This window comes from Lampetra planeri, chromosome 9 (genome assembly GCF_965212315.1).
Source record: "Lampetra planeri chromosome 9, kcLamPlan1.2.h2, whole genome shotgun sequence".
NCBI lineage: Eukaryota > Metazoa > Chordata > Hyperoartia > Petromyzontiformes > Petromyzontidae > Lampetra > Lampetra planeri.
The window spans coordinates 7248552-7271929 of record NC_136115.1 but is presented as its reverse complement, the minus strand read 5'-3'; the positions used below and the strand labels follow the sequence as shown (position 1 = coordinate 7271929).

Genomic DNA, 23378 nt, shown 5'->3' with positions numbered 1-23378 from the left:
GGTTAAAGAAAATTCCATACAATTGACGTGTAGATCTTGAATCAAATTTGGAAAAAGTAAAAAAAAATATCAAACTATATTTTGTGAAATAGTATTTACCTTTCTGGAAAAAAGTTTTAAATACATTTTCTTTATTGAAGAACTTAGGTGATTATTTTCATTGGTCTGGCATTTGCTCATCGGATGGCTCCCACGTTTCATGTGGCTCCCACGTTTCCTCGAGGATTAAAGTGCTTTATTCAGTTCCTATTTGATGCAATAAATATGCAATACAATACATACAATACTTAATACTCTTATTACTCTTTGGTCCTTTCGGTATTTACCAGGTAAAGCCCACCGAGCTTTTTGCTCTTTTTCATAGGCGACCTGGCGACACACAGCTCATCGTAGTGGCTTAGATGTGGGAATTTATAAGAGCCAAATAATATAAATGGGGTAAAACTGGAGGACCCAGAGAGAAATCCATACGACCACAGGGAGAACATAACTCTAATAGCAACATGCTGCAATGTACATGTACAGTCCTTGAATATTTGTGGACAATTGATTAGTCAAGTTAATTTAACACTTTTTTTTATTGGGGAAGGGGTAAACTATATTAAAACATGCATAACACGTCAAATGCATTCTTGCAAATGTCAAGCAAAACTGAATATAACCTATCTGGTCTTCCACAAAATTAATGGTCCATGGTATTTTTGAAAACTGGATTCTCCATTACTGAAGTACTCAAAAACTTAGCAACATTATAATTATGAATCGTGGAGGGTATTCAAAATATTTTACATCACTTTAAAATAACCATGTATAGAGTCATTTTTCAATCCACTGTTGGACGAAACCCTCCCCCTGATGGGAGAGTCATGGGCAGGGGTCGGCAACCAAAATAAGCAATTTTTTTTCAGGAGTTACAAAGCATATGAATGAGATGGTCCTTAAAGAGCCGCATGTGGCTCCGGAGCCGCATGTTTCTGATCTCTTGTCATGGTGGCGGTGGTTGGTTGACCATATTTCATGCTGGTCTGTGTTGGTTGGTAAACGAGTGGCCCAGAAACGGTTGATATGGCTGCTGATGAAATCGAATTAAGGTAGCCAGTTTCAATGCGTTTTACACTAACCACTGGGCCACCATTCCACTCCCTATTTAATTTACTCTTACCATGCAATATGAAAACTAACTAAGGAAATACCTCTTCAACTTTACAAGACCAGACAGGTTTTTTTTTTGTGAAAAGGTATATTTCTGTAATCTGTGGTCCTAAGGTCTGGAATGCCGACCATGGCCTAAATAGTTTATAACTAGGCATGCATACATTTCCAGGTGGACAATATATCAGACAATGTTTTGGTTATATGACGAATCTGAAGACAAAAAACATTCCTGCGGGGGGAGCTGGTAGGAATGTTGGGTTGCTCGGTCAATGGGCAGGGTCAACGGCGGCGTGGTGTGTTCCGCAAATATGGCCGACTGAGGGTGGGCACAAGCCGGTGTGAGGAGGTTAAACGTTGAGTTTTATAAGGGCACCACGGGGTGACCAGACCCTCACCACCCAGCCCTCCCCTCCCCACCCAGCCCCTCCCCACCCTCCCGACCCAGCCCCTCCCCACCCTCCCCTCTCCACCCAGCCCCACCCCTCCCATTTTTTGATGCAGGACGGACAGACACAATAATCTCCTGTGAGCTGGTGTAACCAGGAGGTTCCTACCAGTATAAAGAACAGTACAAGATCGGATATCTAACTTGCCAGGGATTGGGGTATAGGCAGCTATGCGAAAAGCTCAGAAATCAGTTCAGCCATTTTGGTCACAGGGTTTCCACGATATGCAGGTAATACAAAGTATCGTACGATGTAATATCCATATTAATTATATCGTCAATTTTGTAATATATCGTTATAGTTGTTCATGTTATTCAACATTATTTTTTCCTGACAAAATATGGACCAAAAAACTGAACAAAAATATAAATAGCTATTATCCAATACATTGGGTGTGGGTGGTTACACGATCGTGGCAGATATGCGAAATTGTACTGTACTTAAATCAATTTAATCTCTTCATGAAGCAACAAAGATGAGAGATGTAACTACAAGCAATTTAATACTGCTTATATTTTCACTATATTGTAATTTTCCCACTTGCATGCAAAGATTACATCAACATTTACAGCAGGACTTTAAATATACACTACAAGATAGAGCATATAGTTCCTACCTTTAATCGAGAGGCTGTATGCCTTTTTACATGTGTTAAACATTTATCTTAACACAACTGAGCAACATTTAGTACGTGTTTTTTGTTGTTGTTGCAGATTTTGTAATATGTAAGTAGGTTTTCGTATTTGTACTATATTGCTCTCCGTTGTGTGTTCGAGTTGGACCACACTTTTGGCATGATGTTCAAGAAGAAGCTTCCAACAACCCAAGAACACATCAGAGTGATACATATGCTGAAACTGTGACATTCACATGTGTGTTTTGTTTCACCACATGACAGTGTTTCAGATGGCACTACCAGAGCACGATGGCCTGCATTGTTAACTCCGAAATTGTTGTAACAATATGGACTTCGAGACATACAGTGGGTTGTGATGCAATATGAATTACAGTATTCACACTGATATGAGATAGGAAATAGTAGAAGATGCCTTTATATAACTTCTATATAGCCATAACATTTTGAGCACTTGTTCTCATCTCCAACTTTAATATCTTAATTAACATGTGCCACTTAACAGATCAAGATCACCAAGTATTCTGCTAATACAACTACATTAAATAAGATTTTGGGCTTCCAAACTTTATAGACTGCAATAAAGTAGATTTTTTTCGATCTAAAGCTTTCGTGACTGCAGGGATTCATCTTCTTGGTTCTTTCGGTAAAGTCACGTAGAAGGGAAATAATAAATAAAAATAAAATAATGTTTTATTTTTATTATTTTCCTTCTACCTGACTTTACCGAAAGAACCAAGAAAATAACCATGAGTTTTTCTGCTGAGGTTTTATTTAATGTTTACTGTATTTCAAAAACCTTACAACAGTCAATCGTTGTGATGAGATGTGGCTGAAATCTACATCACGGCTCTGATTACACAGACATGATCATCAACATACATTAAACTAAGGTTTCTTATACTCAACTATTGAATTTATACAAATAATTGTAGTTGTGCTTTTTAATTGTGACTCGTATTGCATTTCATAATGGCTAGTTGGAATACAGAGAAAGGAAAATACATCTACAGATATTTCAGAAAGATGATTCTTGTCCTCTGGTTGCCTTCAGAAATCCTCACCTTTAAGGAAAACACACGACTTGTCAATATGGAAATACATGTGTACAATTTAAAAGTATATTTTAAACAACAACATTTCAGTTATTACTGTACATTAAGGTGTGCTAATACAGTGATACCTCGGTTCACGAACGCTTCTGTTCACGAACAACTCGGTTCACGAACAGAAAAGTTCATAAAAATATGCTCCGGTTCACGAACTCCGCTTCGGTTTACGAACAGGAGCCGCGGCCATTTTAATGCTATTTCCAGGCTGTCACATGGTCGTGACTTCCTGTAGGAAGATCGTGGAGAGAAGAAGAGACGCAGAAAGAAGTACTGTGAGTACTGTGAAGACACTTTCAGTGACTTTTAGCTTTTTGGTGTGCTTTTTAGCACATACAGTACTGTACTGTACAATACTGTACTTACTGTATTGTACAGTTCACCCGTTTGAGTGCTTACTGAAGTCATCTCAAGCAAGGTTAGTGTTCTCTCTTTATACATTACTATACTGTACAGTACTAATGTGTATTGTAATTTGTTTCATATTTTTGTGCTTCAAAAACCAAAAAAAAAGGTCTGAACGGATTAACCGGATTTACATTGAACCCTATGGGAAAATGTGCCTCGGTTCACGACCAATTCGGTTCACGACCAGAGTCAGTTCACGAATTAAGTTCGTGAACCGAGGTATCACTGTATACTTACTACTATATTTCCATAATGATTATTAAAATGAGTATTTTAAACTATGAGTGGTCATAACGTATACTACATATATAATTTTAAAAAAATATATTAAAAATGTTACCTTACCATCTGTAGATCCGTTTTTATTTCCCGATTTAACCATTTCCGGGGGCATTTTGATAGACATTTTTGGGGGCCTTGGTTGAATTCTTATCCAAGGATCCCACTTTTTTCATAATGACATCCACCTTGGAGAACATGGTGCTGATTGACTGCTCGAGGTTATCGACATTTTGCATCAGTCTGTAGAGCAAGTGGCACAAACACATTTGTCATTTATATGCTATTCATGTGATGTATTAGTGGGGTATAGAAACTATCCATCATCTTGCATGCTACCTGTTTACATGCAAAGAATATTGGCAATCCCATTTGTATTATTTATTCATTGAAATATCATTGCAGCTAAATAAACGCTATTTGAAAGATTGTTCTTCACCTTTTATAAACAGTATATAAAGTACTATGGTATGAAAGAGCAGTGGTTAACGTACTACATTATAAATCCGCTATTACAAACATAAGTGGAAATCATAAATTAACCGCTATTGGGTCCCCGCAGTTCATGAACCCAAGCTGACCAGTGTGGTGAAGTATGGTCAAACAACTCCCACAACCAACATGGCATTGACATGTTTTCCTTACAATAAATAATGAATGCTTGCTAATTGCCATCGTAATATAAACATTCCAGCATTGAGCATTTGTGACTACAGTACTGTACAGTCACAATAAGACAGAAACCGGTCTACAATGGTGTTCTGTCTTCTCTCTCAGTCATTTAAACATTTTTTTTATGGCGATTTAAGACAAGAGAACCACAATGCAGTTGTTAAGGAACTGCTGATGGTTTCTGGGTTATACACAAATGCGGAGTGCATTTCGTAACACAATTTAGTTTGTCATGCAGCTCGACAGCATTTGTTGTGATTAATTTACATTGGCTGTTGTAATTAGACCCCCTCAAATATGACGTCACAAAGCTCTGCCCCCCCCCCCCAAAAAAAAAACATGCTTCAAATCGCTTTAAATTATTGTCTTTGTGGTGCGTATTTAATGTGGCGCTGCACTCTGATGTTGTAGGAAAAAACATTTATTAAAAAGTCTATTTAATTAAGTAGAACGTGTTGTCTATATTTATTTAAACTTGCGCATTTTTATGTGACGTCACATTTCTCAACCCCCCCCCCTCGTCACACATCGTCACAAATGTCTGACCCCCCCCCCCGCCCTAGGTGCGTGACGTCATTTATGGACGGCCCCTTATGTAACCTTAGTGTAGTGAACACTCACCAGCCAATATCATCTGTTGTAAAAACACATTTCAACTTGAAACGAATAAAACAATGTTGATTGTCTTCCCTCACCCTACACAACTTAATTTATTAACATACCTCCAGGCTATTTATATCCCATCCCCAAATTATTATAATCATGCTTTAGTCATCACCTTCGTTTATTTTTCACACGGATTCTATTTTTGCCACACCTGTCCATTTTCCCTAATACTCACACTAACCGATTACTATGTTGACACTACATTATTGTACACGATCCATCCTTGTAAAAAAAAAATTTTAATCAGGAGCAGAAATGTTTAGAAAATTTATCCACGTAAATCAATTGAATTTTGTAATAACGTCTCATTCCATTCAAAAAGTGAGAATACTGATGTAAAATATTCAATTATTTGTCTTGTATCACACATATCATGGCCGTTGGTGATTATTCATCATCCTTCAAGACCTACAGATATAAACTCTTTTAGACTTCATAAAAAAACTAAGAAAATGCTAACAAATCCGGGGTGTGCACCTTCTGGGGTGGGGGGGGGGCTTTTTGTAGTTGTAAGCATAGTCCAGACCATAATTATGCCAACTATCTACACCCCAGAACACCATTACAATGTTCATGAGTGACGCAATCCCACACTCACTATTGGTTACGTCTCTAAGATCACCTAGCATGGGCAGTGAAGACAATGATTGTGCGTACCCTTTGAACTCTTGCGAAGACACATCGACGCTGTCTTTCTCCTCGTCTGTCATGTCCACCTGTTTGTTTGCCTGCAGCACAAAACCAGGTGTTAAGTTACAGCAATGGGGGATTGCGTGCAAATTGAAAAACACGTGGACAAGAGTGATGCGGTCTACAATACATATCAAATGTTGCATATCCTTCAACCAAGCTTCGTTTGATGCCATGTAGTTGCTGCTGGCAATAGTGTACGAACGTTGAGAGTAACAGAGTAAACAAAAAGCACGTATGAATGAGGATCATTGTACTGTATTACTGTCATTGGATTTCCAATAATTTTGTTTTGGAGCAGGTGCAAAAAGAGGTTAGAGGTACCTTTTGGTTTTTAAGTTCGTCTTTCATGAGTTTCATCTCATTTGAGTCCAGCACAGAGTTCTTGTCTTTATCGAACTTGGCAAAAGCTGCCTCGATCTCTTCGTCGCTGTGTCCCAGGCTGCTCGTGAAGGAGAGAACAAAAGAGAGCCAACACCAAAACATTCTAGATTTGAAGCTTTCGTGACTGCAAGGATTCATACTCTTAGTTTTTTTCGGTAAAGTCACGTAGGTAAAAAAAATGAAATTAAAATTAATAAAAATAAAATAATAAAAATCACGACGTTCTGGGGGCAACACAAGTCTCCGTCATCAGGTGGGACCGTCACAGCCAGATTTGCTGTACCTTGATACAGCTGTTGCCTCCGAAACGTCATGATTTTATTATTTTATTTTTATTAATTTTAATTTAATTTTTTTTACCTACGTGACTTTACCGAAAAAACTAAGAGTACCAAAACAAGCCTTTGCTCTGATGAACAACCATTGCGTCGTGATCGTTTCATTGCTCAATGTCCCCACGGTCGAGGCTACACACACTTGGGGTGACGGCGCCTTTGCAATTGCGGTTCCTAAACCCTGGAACTCGTTGCCCTTCGAGGTCACGACTTGTGAGACACTGCACATCTTCAAGTCTCCACTAAAAACATGGCCCTTTCTCTTTCGTTATTGTCCATGCATTGCACCCTGAGGTTGATTGTTTAAGGGCGCTTTATACATTTAAATTATTATTAAACTGATGACGAATGTAATACGTTCCTTAATTGATGAATAAAACGTGTAACAGAAGTACTGCGCATATATAGTATCAATGTAATACACATGTCAAGGTTCATCCATTGCATTATTAATTTGTATTCTTACGTTCACAATAAACGCATCAATGTGTGAACATGAGAATAATTTCCAATGTATGATATACGTAGATTATATGCTCGCGTTACATTTAGGCTAATGGAAAAAAACAAGCATCCGCTAAGAAAATAAATACCAAAAATATCCATAAACTACATTAAAACGAGACCAAACAGAATGAGTTTGTGACCCCTAATGTTGATAATATAATTCATGGAATTGCTGTGTGGGTGAATTGATACATGCCTGTAATATATGCACATTCATGTATTAGTATAGCGTGGGGATTAGTATAACGTGGGGATGCCCGAGTTATTGTAGAAGTGACGCAATTGGTAATTAATGTCTGCATAATTAACGATACACTGTATTCAAATTAACCGGTTTGGCTCATTTGCAATGTGAAACTAGACGCTATTTGATCCACAGTGTAACATCAAGTGGGTCACCACAGACGGTGCAGCAAGTGCAAACTGACCGTTTCAGCTTTTGTCTCCAGTCGCCGTAATTGATCTTTTGGCTGGAGGCATCCAGCACGCTTATCATGTCCACGATGTTTCCCCGATTTTTGCCCAGCTTCATCCGTATGTCAAGGTAGACCTGCAACATGGCATTACCCGCTCATTTTATGTGCTGTCGAGTTGACAACGTTAAAGCCTGGCATCCACTTACCATCTCACGAAGTTGTCCAAATAACAAATGCATTTTAAATATAATAATCCTCTGCTGAATAATGGGCTCGACGTGCCTTTCATTCCCTGGGGTTTTGCCATATCACACCACACACTGGTCAGTGTGGGTTGGTGAGACGAGATCTCACTACCCACTGATGGTAGTTAATTGTGGCCAGGAATCAAACTGAAGTTGTCAGGTTGATGTTACAGAGCACTAACCCACGACCGTCACTGTTTCACCCCTTACCAATTATACAGCATGTTTATTTCTAAGTTGTAATTTTTTACATTTTTTTATGAGTGTAAAAAATAATTTCAACATTTCATTCAATCAAAATGATATCACATGAATATAACATCAGCGTGTACTAGTCAAATAACACTTGTGGCCCCATGGGTTGAAGTTCTAAGATTCTAAAAGTAAAGTTAAATGTGAAACTTTTGTGTATGTAGCTTAATTGCATTCTAAAAATATTTCTCAACATCCCATAACAAAAACAACTCGATTACTATTTTTTTAATGTCGGCTTTCGCGGCCATTAAAAAAAAACTCACGTAATAAAAAACTCAGAACATCTCGTAAATATAATAAAAGTTATTAAGCTGAACCCTAATGATATTCTCGTAAGTTTTGATGTGACTTCTCTGTTCACAAGTCAATTAAATTACTCGATACTCTGGTATTAACACAGGTTTAGCCAAATATATCCCACGACTAGCTGAACACTATCTAAAGAACAGCTATTTCTTGTGGAAAGGTGATTTATATAAACAAAAGGAAGGAGCAGCAATGGGCTCTCCTTTGTCTCCTGTGATTGCGAATTTGTACGTGGAAGATTTTGAAGCAATAAACCTCAGGCACATTTAAACCCTCTGCTTGGTTTAGATATATGGATGACACGCTGATGGTCTGGCCACACGGCAAAGATACACTTAACGAATTGCTAAATCATCTCAACTCGCAAAACCCATCCATCCAGTTCACTATGGAAGTAGAAGCTGACAGAACTCTACCATTTCTGGATATTCTGCTCAGACGCGGCCGAAATGGTAAAATAACACGGCGTTTACCGAAAGAAAATGCACATTGACGCCTATCTGAATGCAGTCACACCATCACCTCGCACATAAATCCTCTCATCAAGACGCTCATACGTCAGGCTAAGAAAGTGTCAGAACGTGATAGTCTGAGAAGTAAAATTAAACACGCTAAAGCAGCGCTGCAATTGAACGGTTACAATAATGCACAAATGAACAGGGTACTGAATGCCAAAACCAAATCAAATAACACGACAGTTGAAACTGACCAGGTAATTAAAACGATTAAAATACCGTACTTTGCGGGAGTAATTGATAAACTAGCCAGATTTTTGGAAAAACAAAACATCTGAGTCAGATTTGGTACGGTGGATAAAATACAGAAACTAATATCTGGTACTAAAGATGCATTACCGAAGTTATCAACAAGTGTGTACCGGATTAATTGCACTTGTGGAAAATACTATGTTTGGCAGACAACAAGGATACTCAATTGATTTCGATAATGTTGAAGATCTGTGCAAAACTAGTTACTAATGGCCAAGACGAATTAGATAATCTATCGTAATTTATAAAAAAAAAATGTTTTAACCGTTTGAATAGCTACAGGTTTGGTGCTGCTTGGAAACGAGTCATTAAATTATACATTGTTTAAATGCATGCCTATACATGTCACCATACATCAACGGGAATTACGTACGTGTACGCAGATAATAGCAGGTACTGCTATTTGATTGCACGCAAGACAAAATGTGCATGCACAATGTGCGTTGTTTACCATATTAATAACCCAACCGGCAATGGATACCCATTGTAATTTATATACATTCATTAATCTCCCCCCCTCGCACGTGAAGGGCTCACAAGTGACGTCATCACAGCTATCCCTCGAAGGAATGAAACAGGAGGATTTCTCCACAAATCTGGCTGTCGCCTGATGAAGCTAATTGTAATTACTGGCGAAACGTCGTACTCAGATTGTAAATGTTGTGGATTTGCTCTCCAACACACCGGTGTGCTGTACTAGTGACGAATTGGCATGTTCTGTTGACGTGACAAACCTTAATAATTGGCTATGTCGGGTGGTGGCGGGTTTAACGACACATTTATATTTATATGATCTAACCCAAAAAACGTATATTATTGATAATTTGCTTATATTTTGAAACAATTGCACATTACTGAGTCATTGGAATAAACCTTTAGAATTGAGCACTGTACAGCACAGTTGCGAAAACCTATGCAGTGGTATTACCTCCTTTGGAATTGTTGGGACTTTCCATCGATTCGGCGATAAGTTTCACCATTTAGCTGCAACTGAAGAATGTAAAACCCAGGCCACACTAAAACTTAATTCGTGTTGCCCCACGTTTAGGAAACACTCACCTTCTTAAAGTAGCCACCCACGTCAAACTCATTCTCCTTCTCCGCAAGTTCATTCTTCACCTCTGCATAGGTGTCATTGATGATGGCCAGAAACATGTTCTTTGGTTACAAAAAAGAAACATATTTAGTCACATGGTCAGATATTAACTTACGTTTTAGCACTATATTTATCCTCCACTAGATTAACGCCTACCCACTATGTGTCACTCAAGGGGGTTGTTTGACCATACCTCAACACACTGGGCAGTTCTGATTGTTGAAGGGGTTGTGGCAGAGCTAGGACAGGTTTAGATATCACTTGCCAACGATATGAACCATGGCTGAGAACTGAGCTCAGGTTTGCTGGGTTCACTGCGCAGTGCACAGACTATTATATTGCACCACCTCTCTAATGTGTGTTGGGGTTGCACCGTGTGTTGTTCGGTATAACAACCAACATTATGCTCCTCTTGCTGGCAGCTTCTTCAGGAAGTTCGTTTTTTTTTCATTACAATTAAATTCCCGAAGAAACTCCTGGCATGCGCAGAATAACGTTGGACATCATGCTGAACAATACGCAGCACAACCCATAGACACATCAGAGAGCTGTACAGCACAACTACGAAAACCTAAACAGCACTGCGCCTTCGCTCCCCATACATAACTGCTCACGTATCAAGTCCTAAAACTTCACAGAGCATGCACAAATCACATTTAGAAATTGGTTATAGCACTCACCAGGAGCACGAAAAAGACGACAAACACATAGGTGGTGAAGTAGAGCGGGCCCAGCACTCGATTGGCATTTTCAATGGCGTTAAAATCAAAGTCACCCAGGATGATGCGGAACTGTGTGAAACTGTGAAAGCATCAGTAAACTGTGTAAATAAAAACATCATATGCCTATCTGCATGTCTCTCTATGTTGATAATTATGTCATCGTCATCATTACTCATGATATTCATCATTCCCACCACAGTCACAATGAGCATCACCGATGTAAAATAGTAATCATTCCTACCACCATCACTGTAATCACCACCAAACATTATTTTCACCACCATCAGCAGTATCAGTGACATAATCATCACCACTACTCGCATAGCTGTAATCACCACCTTCATCATTATCAACAATATTTGCACCACTATCACAACCAGCATGAAGGGAAGTATCATCTTTCTCATAATGCTAATGTATCGCAATTCATCATCTCCTCCGCCGCATTGGCCCTCCCTCTCAAACGCCACCACCAAAAGGTGAATGTAACCCGCCTGTCACACACCACTCGTTCGAGTGCAGTCTCCGCTAGCTCAGTCTCGGCTGACTATGAGCCGGAGAGAATGTGTTCACTTAAGACGTACATGCAGTTGCTGAATGTGCTGAAGTCCTCCACTTGAGTGCCGAAGAGAAGGTAGCCGAGCTGCGCATAGGCGAAGAAGATGATGAAGAACATGATGGCAAAGCCCAGGACGTCCTTGGCGCAGCGAGCCAGCGTGGAGGAGAGCTGCGTCATCGTCTTGTTGAAGCTCACGTACTTGAAAAACTAAAAAGAGCACACACAATGTAATAATGCTCGACATGTTGAAATGTCAAGTATTTTTTAAAGAGCAATTCTATTACAGTGGGGTTTTTGTACAATTATTAGTAATTGCACGGAGACGACAAGACCTCCAACGTGTCATGCCATATCTGAGAACAGTTTTACCCCTGAGATTGTTATCCCAATTTATATCTGTCACACACAGGCCATAAACCCAGAGCCTCGGAAATACCGAGCCACCCAGACACCTCCCAAGTCGTTAATATTAGGTTTACTTTTAATCTCAAAATGTCACCTTGATCCAGCAGAAGAAAACATTGACTGCCACCATGTTGTTGTACTGCGTCTGCCAAAATGCCAGGAACTGAAAGTTGCCGTATCGATTGGGTTCATCCAGCAGCGCCTTGAGCAGCTTGTTCACAGTCACCGTGCGGTACACATTGAAGATGATGGCCACCACCGACAGCTGCGAAACAAAAAAACAAACAAAAAGCGATTCACCAATAGCCCTAGTTAAATGTATCACATTTCACGTTTTGGTGACAATTATTTTCGCCTAATCTATTTTGTTTAACCTGTATTCACACAACATGGGACTTTTATTGCCATTATGAAAGTATAAGAATAGGTTTGAGCCTTTCTGGCAATAAAACCAAATAAAAACCTTTTGTAAGGAATCATGTCTGCATTAACCACACATACTTGTAGTGAACACGCAATCAAAAACATGCTCTCGTAATAAATGCATTGTCTCTGAAACTGATTGGTTTATACCAGAGGCTGCCTTCTTTAGGGCCTAGTCTCAACCAGTCTTAGACCAGAGAATGCCAAAAGGCGAACAGCTGTTTGCATGTTTCAACACAAGTAGTTTTGGTCTATGCAGACTGGACTCCTTGCAAAAGGTTTTTGTTTGGTGTTTGAACATCTTAACACCTGCTTTATTGCCAGAAAGGGTAACACCTATTCTTATACTGTATTTACACATTGAATATATTTGGACCACCAATTTGTTCATAGCATTTATTCATCTTAACAGTGTTAGCATTTTTTGTACTTTTAGTAATGGCAGTAAATAATCAGTACATGTGCAATGACATCGCTGAATGTCAACATGCTGGGTGCAGTGCCGGCCCTAGAGGGGCACGGCATGCGATGTAGCGACATCGCGAATACCACAGAGGTCTGGGTGTAGTACCGGCCGTAGAGGGGCCCGGTGAGCGCTGAATGATAGCGCTAGATGGCACCACGCTTTGCGTGCAGTGCCGACCCTACAGGACAGGGTGGGTAGGTGCCGGCCGAGGGATGAGGTTACTCGAGGCCATGGCACTCTGGTTGACCCAGGAGGACACGTGACCAGTTAAGTCTACAAAGGGGCGCCAAGTGGGGGCTAGGGGTGGTCACGTGATTGGGACCCAGATCCTTCCCGAGGATTCTGGAAGGTGGACGTGGCCAAGAGCGGAGCCAGACACGCCGCAGAGAATATCAGCCGGGTCCCGAGAGGGACCGGGGATGTTCATCCTGGAAGAAACCTTCGTCTACGTTCTCCGTTCAACGAGTCTCCAACACGTGGACCCGGACCGAAGCTGTTGTTCCCGGTCCATAGTAGCAGTTACGTTGTAGCTAATTACGTTGTAATTAGTGTAGTTAGCCTGGTGGTCACCACCATAGGTTGTTATTCTGTTAAGGGGAAAGTTACCCCGTGTGTTGGAGTTGAATAAATGTGTTGCCTCCAAGTCTACATCTGCGACTCGGTTGAACCCATTACATTCGTGCAATTCAATGCTAGGACATCCAATTATATAAATAATCAGTTACTCTACAGATTATTGGTTCCATTACTCAACTGGTCAGATAACATAAATGCAGTGGAGCAAAAAAAATCACTTCTGTTCCCACATGTGCCAGTGGATGGGAGGTGATGGGCAGGCTTAGTGATGTCATAGGTATCATTAGTCACATCATGCTGGGCGTGGCTTATCGGGGGTTGCCTGCCTTCAAGAGGTAGAATGTCAGGGCGGCTGCAATTCTTTTAAGGGGCCAGAGTAATTGACTACAAAACAAGTAGTCAATTACAATTTTTGGTCGATGAATCACCTTAACTAGTCGTGTCATCTCTGCTTGTCTATTTTTAATGTGTCCTACGCGCAGACCACACCCTACCATGATGACCAGGAGGTCCAGGCAGTTCCAAACCGACTTGAAGTAGGCAAACTTGTGGATGCTCAGCTCGAGGATCTCCTCCACGATGTAGTAGAGGATGAAACAGCAAAAGATGGCCTCGCAGGCCAGGATAAAGTAGTCGGAGCCGGTGACATAGCGGATGAGCTTCACGGTGTAAATCTGTGAGGATGGCACGGCCCCTCCTGTGGGAGGGAACTCCACGAGCAGCCTGCCCATAAACAAGACAACCACAGCCCTCCATCAGATGCCGCAGTGGTGAAATATTAACTCCCTCGCCGGGTATGCAGGAGGTGGTGGGTTCCATCCCCATGAAGATGAAGGCAATTCTAACAATTAGTTAAAGCATATTTAGTTAATTCGGTAGCATTATCCATGCAGTGGTATAATAAAATGCAATGGAAAACTTAGTTCAGTGTTACTGCTGGATCACATTCACAATTTTTTTTGTCTGACATTCAAATTCTGTAAAAATCACCCTGAAAATCGCATCAGATATTGGAAGCTAAGCAGCGTTCAGCCGAGTTTGAACCTGGATAGATCACCCCCCTCTAATGTGTGGGTTTTCTCTAGGTACCGTGGTTTCCTCACGCATGTAACTCATTGATTGAATTGGTCTAACACCCTAATGGAGGAGACTTGGTGAAACTTTCCTGGGTAAATAATTATGTTATTGTATGACTGTGTTAATTTAGAGATTGTGTGTTTTTATATAAAGTATACACTCAATCAAAGTCAAGCACTATCTTTATCTAAAGAAAGAATTCAACAGCCAGAAAAATAAACGTGCAAGTCAGAAACAAATTGGAGCATATGCACATGGGTATCTTCAACAGCAACAAATAAATAGAAATCCCAGGATGCTTTGCATGTATGACACAATTATTCTGCATATTCTTTGGTTCTTTCGGTAAAGTCACGTAGATAGAAAAATGATAATAAAAATAAAGTGAATAAAAAAATAATTAAAAAATACAAATAATAAAAAACAAAAAACACTCATGTAGACTGTAGCCTGGTTCTTAATCGGAGTGAGTATACTGACAGTCTATAAGTGTACTGGCAGTCTACATTATGGACTGCCAGTGCACTCACTCCAGTTAAGATACAGGCTACAGTCTACATTAGTGCTTATTTATTTAATATTATTTTATTTTTATTCACTTTATTTTCATGATTATTTTTCTATCTACGTGACTTCACCGAAAGAACAAAAGAATATTAATTCCTGCAGTGACGAAAGTTTTAAGTCAAAATGTAATTATTCTGTAGTTTACAAATTCTGCCCATTGCAGGGAGACGGATGATCAACACAAGCCCCTCAGGTACAAATGGCAGCACTAGGCAGCAATGGCGATACTGTCCTGATGAGTCATAAGAAAGGTGAAAATTGTATGCAGTTGCTTTTGTTATTCTTCTGTTACTTAAATTAACAAAAAATGCCATAACCTCGGCTCTTTTGAGATGATGGCTACCACAAGGCCATGTGCAGAATATCCGAAGGAATGGTGATTGATGTTATATTCTTCTGTGTATTCAATATATTTAATTGAAGACAGTATGCGTATGTTACCTGATGACTGAGAAGAGGTTGATGTTACCGTTGTAAGAGGAGAAGTCAATTAATATGGCACGGGTGCCTCGGTCCAGCCACTATTTAAAAAATAACAAATCATCGGACAAGTTTACTGAAACGAAACTCATGGGACAACAAATGCAGAATTCGCAGTATTAACATCAGTGTGCAGACCAAAAACACATCATTAAACAGCCCACACAACATTAAATAGGTGTAAACATGTATATCTGTAAAACATCACATCCCTGCACTCTGAATCAAAATGTGTGTACCTATGAAAAATTGTACTTTATGGATTTTTAGACGTTAAATGTGGAAAGAACCAACTGTATTTTCCCAAGCTTGTGATACAAGCACATGCAAAATGATGAAATAGAGAAGTGAACAAGGGCGGAATGGGGTGCTTTTGAAAAACTTTATTTGATCATGAAATGAGAGTATCCCCGAGATGATGACAGCCACGGAGATGAAGTGATGGGGTCAGCTCGCGCAGGCTCAAGATGGATTGTGGCAATGCAGAGCTTTGTTGGTTTACAATGGTGTGGGGAAGCTTTCACCCAGCAATGGAGAGAACATGGCTGATTATTAGTTTAACACGTAGGCTTTTGCGACCAATATTATTCATAATAAAGGGTTTTGGGTTAGATCGCGTAAGTATAAATGTGTCGTAACCCTCCGCCACCCGACACAGCTAGTAAGGTTTGTCACGTAAACAACGCGCCGATCAGTTACTACTTCAGCCCACCGGTGTGTTGAAGAGTAAAATTTTTACATTTTGTGGATTTACTCTCGAAAACACTGGTGGGCTGATGTAGTAACTAATTGGCGAATTGTTTACATGACAAACCTTACCGGCTGTGTCGGGGGGTGGAGGGTTACGACACATTTATACTTACGCGATCTACCCCAAACAACTTTATTATGAATGGCTGATAATGATAAGCGTTTTACATTCCATGAAGTAAAACGGTTACTCCACTCCATCTAAAACAGCCTATGAATGCATAAATATCTTTGTCAGAAGTAGTCTGGATGAACGACACTAGACCTGTTTGTCGAAGAGGTCCTGCAAGATGGTGGCACTCTCAGATTTGCTCCGGGTCAGGTCCAGGTAGTAACCTCCGCCGCTGTAGGTCGCCAGCAGCCCCCAGTGCGAGGAGCCATTCATCTCCGAGCTGGTAGAGTACTTCCACCTGCCATGCAAATTACAGTACTCGTGATGTGACCACGTCTAGCCTGGCGTTGGCTTTCCACACTCTGCGAGCCACCACGTTCGTACCAATGCACCGTGGCTAAAAGCATCAACATGCATTTTCACGTCATCAAATGGCACAGACTGATTTAAATAAGTCTCATGGGGAATAAAAACCTGAATAAAATGGGCAATATTTTATAGATTTTATATTTATATTTAAATTTGGTCATGAATTATAACAACACTGTTATCATTGCAGCTGGGGCATTGCTTATTAGGGCAGCAGAATCCCGATCGTGAGTCAGTGAGTTCAAATCATCCCTTTCATTCCTCTGGGATCTGAAGGTCAAGTGCGGTAGCCCTGTGGAGGCAGAGGCACACAATTCCAACCACTCGTTCAAGATCATCATTCGGAGTAGACAACTTTGTTCGAGCAATCTACATGTGTCCGCAAAACAGTTTTGCCGAACCCACTTGGTCCCATTGCTAAAAGCTGCGGCCGCAGGGCTCCACTCACGGGGTGCCGGTGGCCGGGCCGAAGGAGGCCTTGTCCTCGGCGTCCTCAGAGTAGGCGGCGTAGCAGCCCTGCACGTCCTTCTGGAAGTCGGCGTGCACCGTGCACGAGTCGTTGCGCACCTTGAGCTGGCGCATGCGCGGGACGCCCAGCAGGAAGTTCTCGTAGTAGATGAACGACTGATTTTCCACGAGCGGCACGTCGTTGTACCACTTATCCCAGTAGAGGCCGTTGAGGACTGGGCCCTGTACCACCTGAGGCAGTAGAAGTTGACATACAAAGGACAGCAATGGCTGGTACTGCACATAACGATTGCTTTGCTCATATTTATCTTTAGCACTGCATTTTAGAGGTGTCTTTGTTAGGTCCTTCAATAATTTTCCTGTAATTCGTTACCATCGGTTGTCAGAATTAATATGTTTGCAAAAAATATTAGATGGTTACATATTTCAATATCTGTGCTCATGTCTTTATTTCTCAAAGCCAAGTTTGATTTAAAAAAAAACATCTTCTGGTGTAATTTTGTAAAAGACTACAGTATACAGACCAAAAATAAATTTGGATCAATAAAAACTGGTTCATTCATTCGATATTTTACAAACCAAGGCTTTCATTTACAAAAAGGTAGAGAGGAAGTATGAAAACATGTATTGAAATTGGAACAGCTACACTAAAATTGGATAAAAGAGTACACACATTCCAAATTAGAAGGGGATGTAGACAATTCCATATGCTCTCACCTCATGCACATGGTGCCATGAGATATACATGAAACAGTCAAAAATACTTTGAGCATAAGATATTGTACTTAAAATACACATGATCACTATTTTTTAATAACATGTGTGTTAAGAAGCCTCAGTATGTCTGAATGACGTAATAAGCATATCATTGTTTAGTGTGTATTATATTGAAGAAAAAAAGACATTTATTTGTAGGTGTAAATAAATGTTTAGGACTCTACCCCAGCCCACTTGTAACCACCGATTGTTAACATCTCGTATTCACGATGTGTCAACTGAGTGCATACCCGCGCTCAGTGATACAATTTAGCGGGATCGGTCCGGAAACTATTTTGGCCACACCACATTAAACTCACTTTATTATTTGGTCATTAGTCTGTGATGGTGTGTGGCAATATAGGCCACAATAACATAGGGCTATTATGGATGTACTCTCGTGGTAGTAGTGTCTTACACCTATAATCCCTACCTCAAGCCAGCCGAGCAGCATTACGGACAATATCAAGAAATTAAGCCCTGCCCATGCTACGTAAGAAATATTTTTTTTTTTATAAAATGCTGTAGCAATGCTATCCATATGCATTCCCACCGTCGCCAGTACCTTCCAGAAGTCATCAAAGGTGAAGATGGAATTAAAGTTGACACTGTCATTGGGTGAGACCGTGTTCTGCAGAAAAAGGTTGTCCATTGCCAGGGTGTACTTATACATGAGGTCGCTGGTCATGCCAAATGTCACTGGGGAGAGAATGGTGGTAGAGTAAATGATGCACATGGGCATGTTAACAAAACTATGTGCAACAGCAAAACAAATACATTATTTAACGAGACTTTAGAGCAGCAAATCAGCTTAGCAATATGGAAAATAACAATCAGTCCCAGAACATATATTAACATATATTAATCAGTAGAGCGAATACAAGTGGATGTACTTGCCCAAGGGCTTGTAAGCATTTTAAAGTGGTTGTATTATATTAGGTGGTGATTGTGGAGTTTTGATGAATGTGTCCACTACGTTTATCTTGCACAATAAAATGATGCAGTTTGCATGCTTGTGAAAAATTCCACTTTCAATATTTATGGATTCTACAAGCATTCAATTTAGATCAAAATGCTGCCTTTGATCAAATTAACTGAAAAAATAAAAACCTCTCATCTAATGCAGAATTCATGGTGTATAATATCAGTATAAAATGTGTGTTGCTTAGCATGTATTAATCTTGAAAATGTATTTACACCCAAATTAGCTCTACATGTCATCCGAAGTTAGGCTTATTTTTTTGTATATTTAACTATCGCCAGTTACGTTTTCCGCAGAATTAACCTTTTTGTCTTGTTTGATTAAACACGTTTAAGATATTTATGGACCTGTTGAATGAATATTAAAATATAAAACGCTGGCACCTAAGCACCCTAGTAATACAAACACAACATTTAAATTTGTTATTAAAGCTATGGCAGATATTTTTTAGTTTTTTTGCAACGTTTTAGTATATGACAAGACAGAATTCCTTTAAATTACTGTAAATAACTGCAATATATATAAAAATGTGTTTGTTGATGTGTTCCCCAAGGCACCTGACCCTTCATATGCCAACGAATTTAATTTTTGAGCTAAAAGGTCATGTTTTGTGACATTAAAACAAAGCACTGCTGGTAATAAAATAGCAGCGCCAATGTATAAAAACTCTACCATTATGTTTGTGAATCATTTAGGTAGGTCTGTGTTTTGTGATAATATGCCACAGGACATTGCAACCAAAGATAAGGTTCAACACGTCAACAAGCAGTGACATATCTGCTATAATGGAACAATGTGCAATATTTGACTGCGCTCTGTACAAGCCCTGTTGCTGGGATCAGATAACTGCTCATTGTGTTCTGACACAGCCCATTTATGTATGTGACACCCTATCCCAAGCACACACATTTCAACCTTACGTTTAGTTTGTGAACAAAGAGAAAACAAGTATAGGTTCTATTTATTGCTCAGACAATAGCCGTAGCCATGGGCACACTTGCCGTACATGCTCTTGTGGTCCTACTGTATGATTTAAATAGTGCCCCTGGTTTAGGGTTCAGGAATCGAGTCAAGCTCGGTGGAGTAACATTCACAATTCACCGAGTGCTTGACAGAGTGGGGATTAGACCAAAGTTATATATCCCAACAGTTTGTTGATCTTAATTATAGATGTAAACTGTTGCATGTACTATAAACAACACGATTTGCTTCCTCATTTCCCCGGCTATATTAAAACAATCCACACGCATCTAGTCCAATCATTGAACATGTTTATGTTATTTAAAAAGGTCAAGTAATCTACTTTCATTCGCCATTACCTACGAATGGCTTAGGGCCTTCATTTTAGCATTGTGAAGCTACCTCTTCAAATTTGCGATAGCTCATTAATTATGACCCCAAAAGAATTGTGCTTGATGTCAAGTGGCTCTCTTGCACCTATTGATCTGTGTTAGAACATAAGCATCGGGTCTGGACTTACGGATGATGAGGTTAATTAGGAAGGCGATGTAGACAAAAAGCTCGCGCAAAGTCGTCTTCACATACTTGTCGCGGTCGGTTATGTCCTCCGTCAGCCTGGTCCCCCATAGCCCTGCCACAGAAACACTCAACTCAACAACGCCAGGGGCTGTACTACTGGCAGTGAATATTTCACAGTGGTTATCAGTCAGATGACAGAGAGAGAGAGACCCATGCAGTTCGCCACATCCCCACACTTCACCACGGACCAAAGGAGGTCCATCAGCTGTCCCACACGCATACGGGAACTGTCCTGGTATTCAGGATCTCACTGACCGACCAGCATTACGTACAAAGATGGTTATTTGTCCTCTCACTTATTATCATCTCACTTGATACAGCTATCGTGGCTGTGACGGTTCCACCTGAAGACGGAAGCTTGTGTTGCCTCCGAAACGTCGTGATTTTTATTTTATATTTATTTTACTTTTTTTAATTTTAATTTTTCACCTACGTGACTTTACCGAAAAAACCTCTGTATCGCGTTAATTCTAGAATTTCTCTTACTTGATACAGCTATCGTGCTGTGACGGTTCCACCTGAAGACGGAAGCTTGTGTTGCCTCCGAAACGTCGTGATTTTTATTTTATATTTATTTTACTTTTTTAATTTTAATTTTTCACCTTTGTGACTTTACCGGGAAAAAACCTAAGAATATGGTTATTTGTGCCAATTAAAACGTGGCACGTGTAACACGGTGGCGCTCCATTGTGAGCAGCAGAGGACAGCGCAGCAAATTTCACTGTGCTGTACAGTACTCTGCTGACATGTCTATGCTCCTCCACCTTCAGCAACGCGCACTGACCTGGACGGGGTGCAGGATGGTCAATTAACCCCCACGACTGACACGGTGTGAAGAGGTCCTCATCCAGCAATTGATTGGTAAAGGGTACTGGATTCATACTTTTTAACTTATTTATGAAATTCGTAACTGTAAATATGAATAACGTAAGCACAGCAGCACACCACGCAAGCTGGCACACAAATACGATCTCAACACGTGTCAATCACCCATAATAATAGGTTGTTGGGGTTCAATCAATGAGCTATGTATTCAACCCAAATGAATACGATTCGCGATACAACTGCAATACCAAAAGCAGGCTGCAGTTGAAAAAAAACGGAACAGCACTGTGATAGTCATGATCCATTCACAATTGATCATCTCGTTCCAAATACAGATCACGACCAAGTGAAGAGACATTTGTCCACTCACTCAACAAATGCCCCTTGCCACTCCTATTATACGTCTCATCATTGCAGCGATATAAACATCTGTGTGTATAACGTTTATAACGAGCATTTACACAAAACACAATCCAATCGTTAAGCAACGGTATTGTACATAACCATCTCCCAGAGTAATGTTTTACTCTGGGGAAAAAGAATCATTTTTAAAACATCAATGGATCATGGCTATTTGTTTAGAACGGTTTGTTAATTGCATGCATATTCCTATTTTTAAAGCAAACGATATTGGGGGATGGTTGTGGGGACAAGCACAGGAGCAACAATAACTGCAAGTAAACGACGATTTGCAAAACACAGACGATACGATTATCACACGATATATATCGTGGTTATCGCCCGATTATGGGGAGCGGTGGTGTAGCGGTCAGCGCTGACCGTTACGGACCCAGTAACTCGAGTTCAATTCTCGCTCACGGCCAACAAATACCGTTGACGATTATCCCAACCCTAGGTCAACTCAGCCTCAAGATGAGTACCCTGGTGCGGTGTGTAAACACCGCCACCGGGGAGACAAAGGCGGCCTGGTGTGGTGTTGGCACACCCCACCCCCTTCACAGGTTGCTACGGCACTTGACCTTGGGCTATGCGGGGGGGGATCTCGTTTCGTCTCCGCGCCGATTACCCACCGCGCAAGACGTTTTTGTGGGACTTCTTTGGCTCGTCGCTCTGTTCCTTCTCCGCCTTGTGCAGGCCACCCTCCGGGATCTCCTCGTACACTGCGCTCGCCGAGTCCAGGTAGGAACCCGGGAGCGGTTCCCCCTTGGGGTGCCCGCCCGGACCGGGAGCCCCCCTCGATTCCGCGGTGCTGTGGCTCACAGAGCGCACACTGCCACCTCCCAGCTTCCCGCCCGAGAGGGCATCGTCGATGACTGTCGATCCAAGGCGTTGGCCGCTTTCACCGTGCTGCATGGCTGGCTTTCTCTCTCTCTCTCGACAAGTCTAACCGACCGCGAGAAAGACAAAAACAAACAAACAACCACAGGTACGATAAGGTTATGCCGAAAGTGTTGTTGTTGTTGTTGGTGGTAAACTTGAGCAGATGTCCTGCGTGGGATTCGCGGAGCTGTGCTCAATGCGCAAGGCGTGGACCACAGACACACACACACGGTGAGAAGAAGAGGGAGGAGGAAGGAAGGAAGGAGGAGGTGGTTGGTGGTGGTTGTTGTGTGCGGTGTTGCAATGATCTCTCTCGTGGTGTTGGGGGGCACCAGCTGTGGAACGCCCTCCCCGCCAGGTGCTGTTGATGGCTCCACTGGTGACGTCTCGCGAGCGAGTTTCCTGCCACCAGTCAACCGCCCGGCCACGCGAGGTGTCCGCGCAGAGGGCGGTGTAGGGGAGGGGGCATCATTTTGCTCTGGTGCCCTGGCTGATATTTTTGGACAGCGATTTGGCACTGGCCCATGACGCGTGTTGCTGGCGCGGTGCTTGGCGTCGAGTTGTTAATGGTCTCAACGATTGTATTGATTTGTTGTTGTTGATATTGATGTTGTTGTCTTATTGTGGACATTGTTACGCTTTCCACGTTGA

At 41.0% G+C, this 23378-nt stretch overlaps 1 protein-coding gene across 1 annotated transcript; it reads right to left on the bottom strand.

Moving 5' to 3' along the window:
- Positions 1 to 2096: 2096 nt before the first annotated feature.
- Positions 2097 to 23090, bottom strand: LOC144720645 (polycystin-2-like protein 1). Its single transcript, XM_078597554.1, has 16 exons — positions 22478 to 23090; positions 20563 to 20673; positions 18666 to 18799; positions 17325 to 17575; positions 16661 to 16805; positions 15607 to 15686; positions 14016 to 14244; positions 12151 to 12321; positions 11677 to 11858; positions 11051 to 11171; positions 10334 to 10432; positions 7714 to 7835; positions 6384 to 6501; positions 6027 to 6097; positions 4098 to 4274; positions 2097 to 3299 (listed from the first exon to the last, which is right to left on the bottom strand). The coding sequence occupies exons 1-15, from the start codon at positions 22758 to 22760 to the stop codon at positions 4127 to 4129; spliced, it is 2265 nt and encodes a 754-aa protein (XP_078453680.1). The 5' UTR covers positions 22761 to 23090; the 3' UTR covers positions 2097 to 3299; positions 4098 to 4126.
- Positions 23091 to 23378: the final 288 nt, after the last annotated feature.

What these genes read in the sequence shown, in the direction of transcription:
- LOC144720645 (XM_078597554.1), bottom strand. Translation starts at nt 22,760, where the DNA reads ATGCAGCACGGTGAAAGCGGCCAACGCCTTGGATCGACAGTCATCGAC. An exon ending in GGCCCGGCCACCGGCACCCC is followed by an intron (nt 16,806 to 17,324) that starts GTGAGTGGAGCC and finishes TTTGCATGGCAG; the next exon opens with GTGGAAGTACTCTACCAGCT. An exon ending in ACGAACTTAAAAACCAAAAG is followed by an intron (nt 6,098 to 6,383) that starts GTACCTCTAACC and finishes TTTGTGCTGCAG; the next exon opens with GCAAACAAACAGGTGGACAT.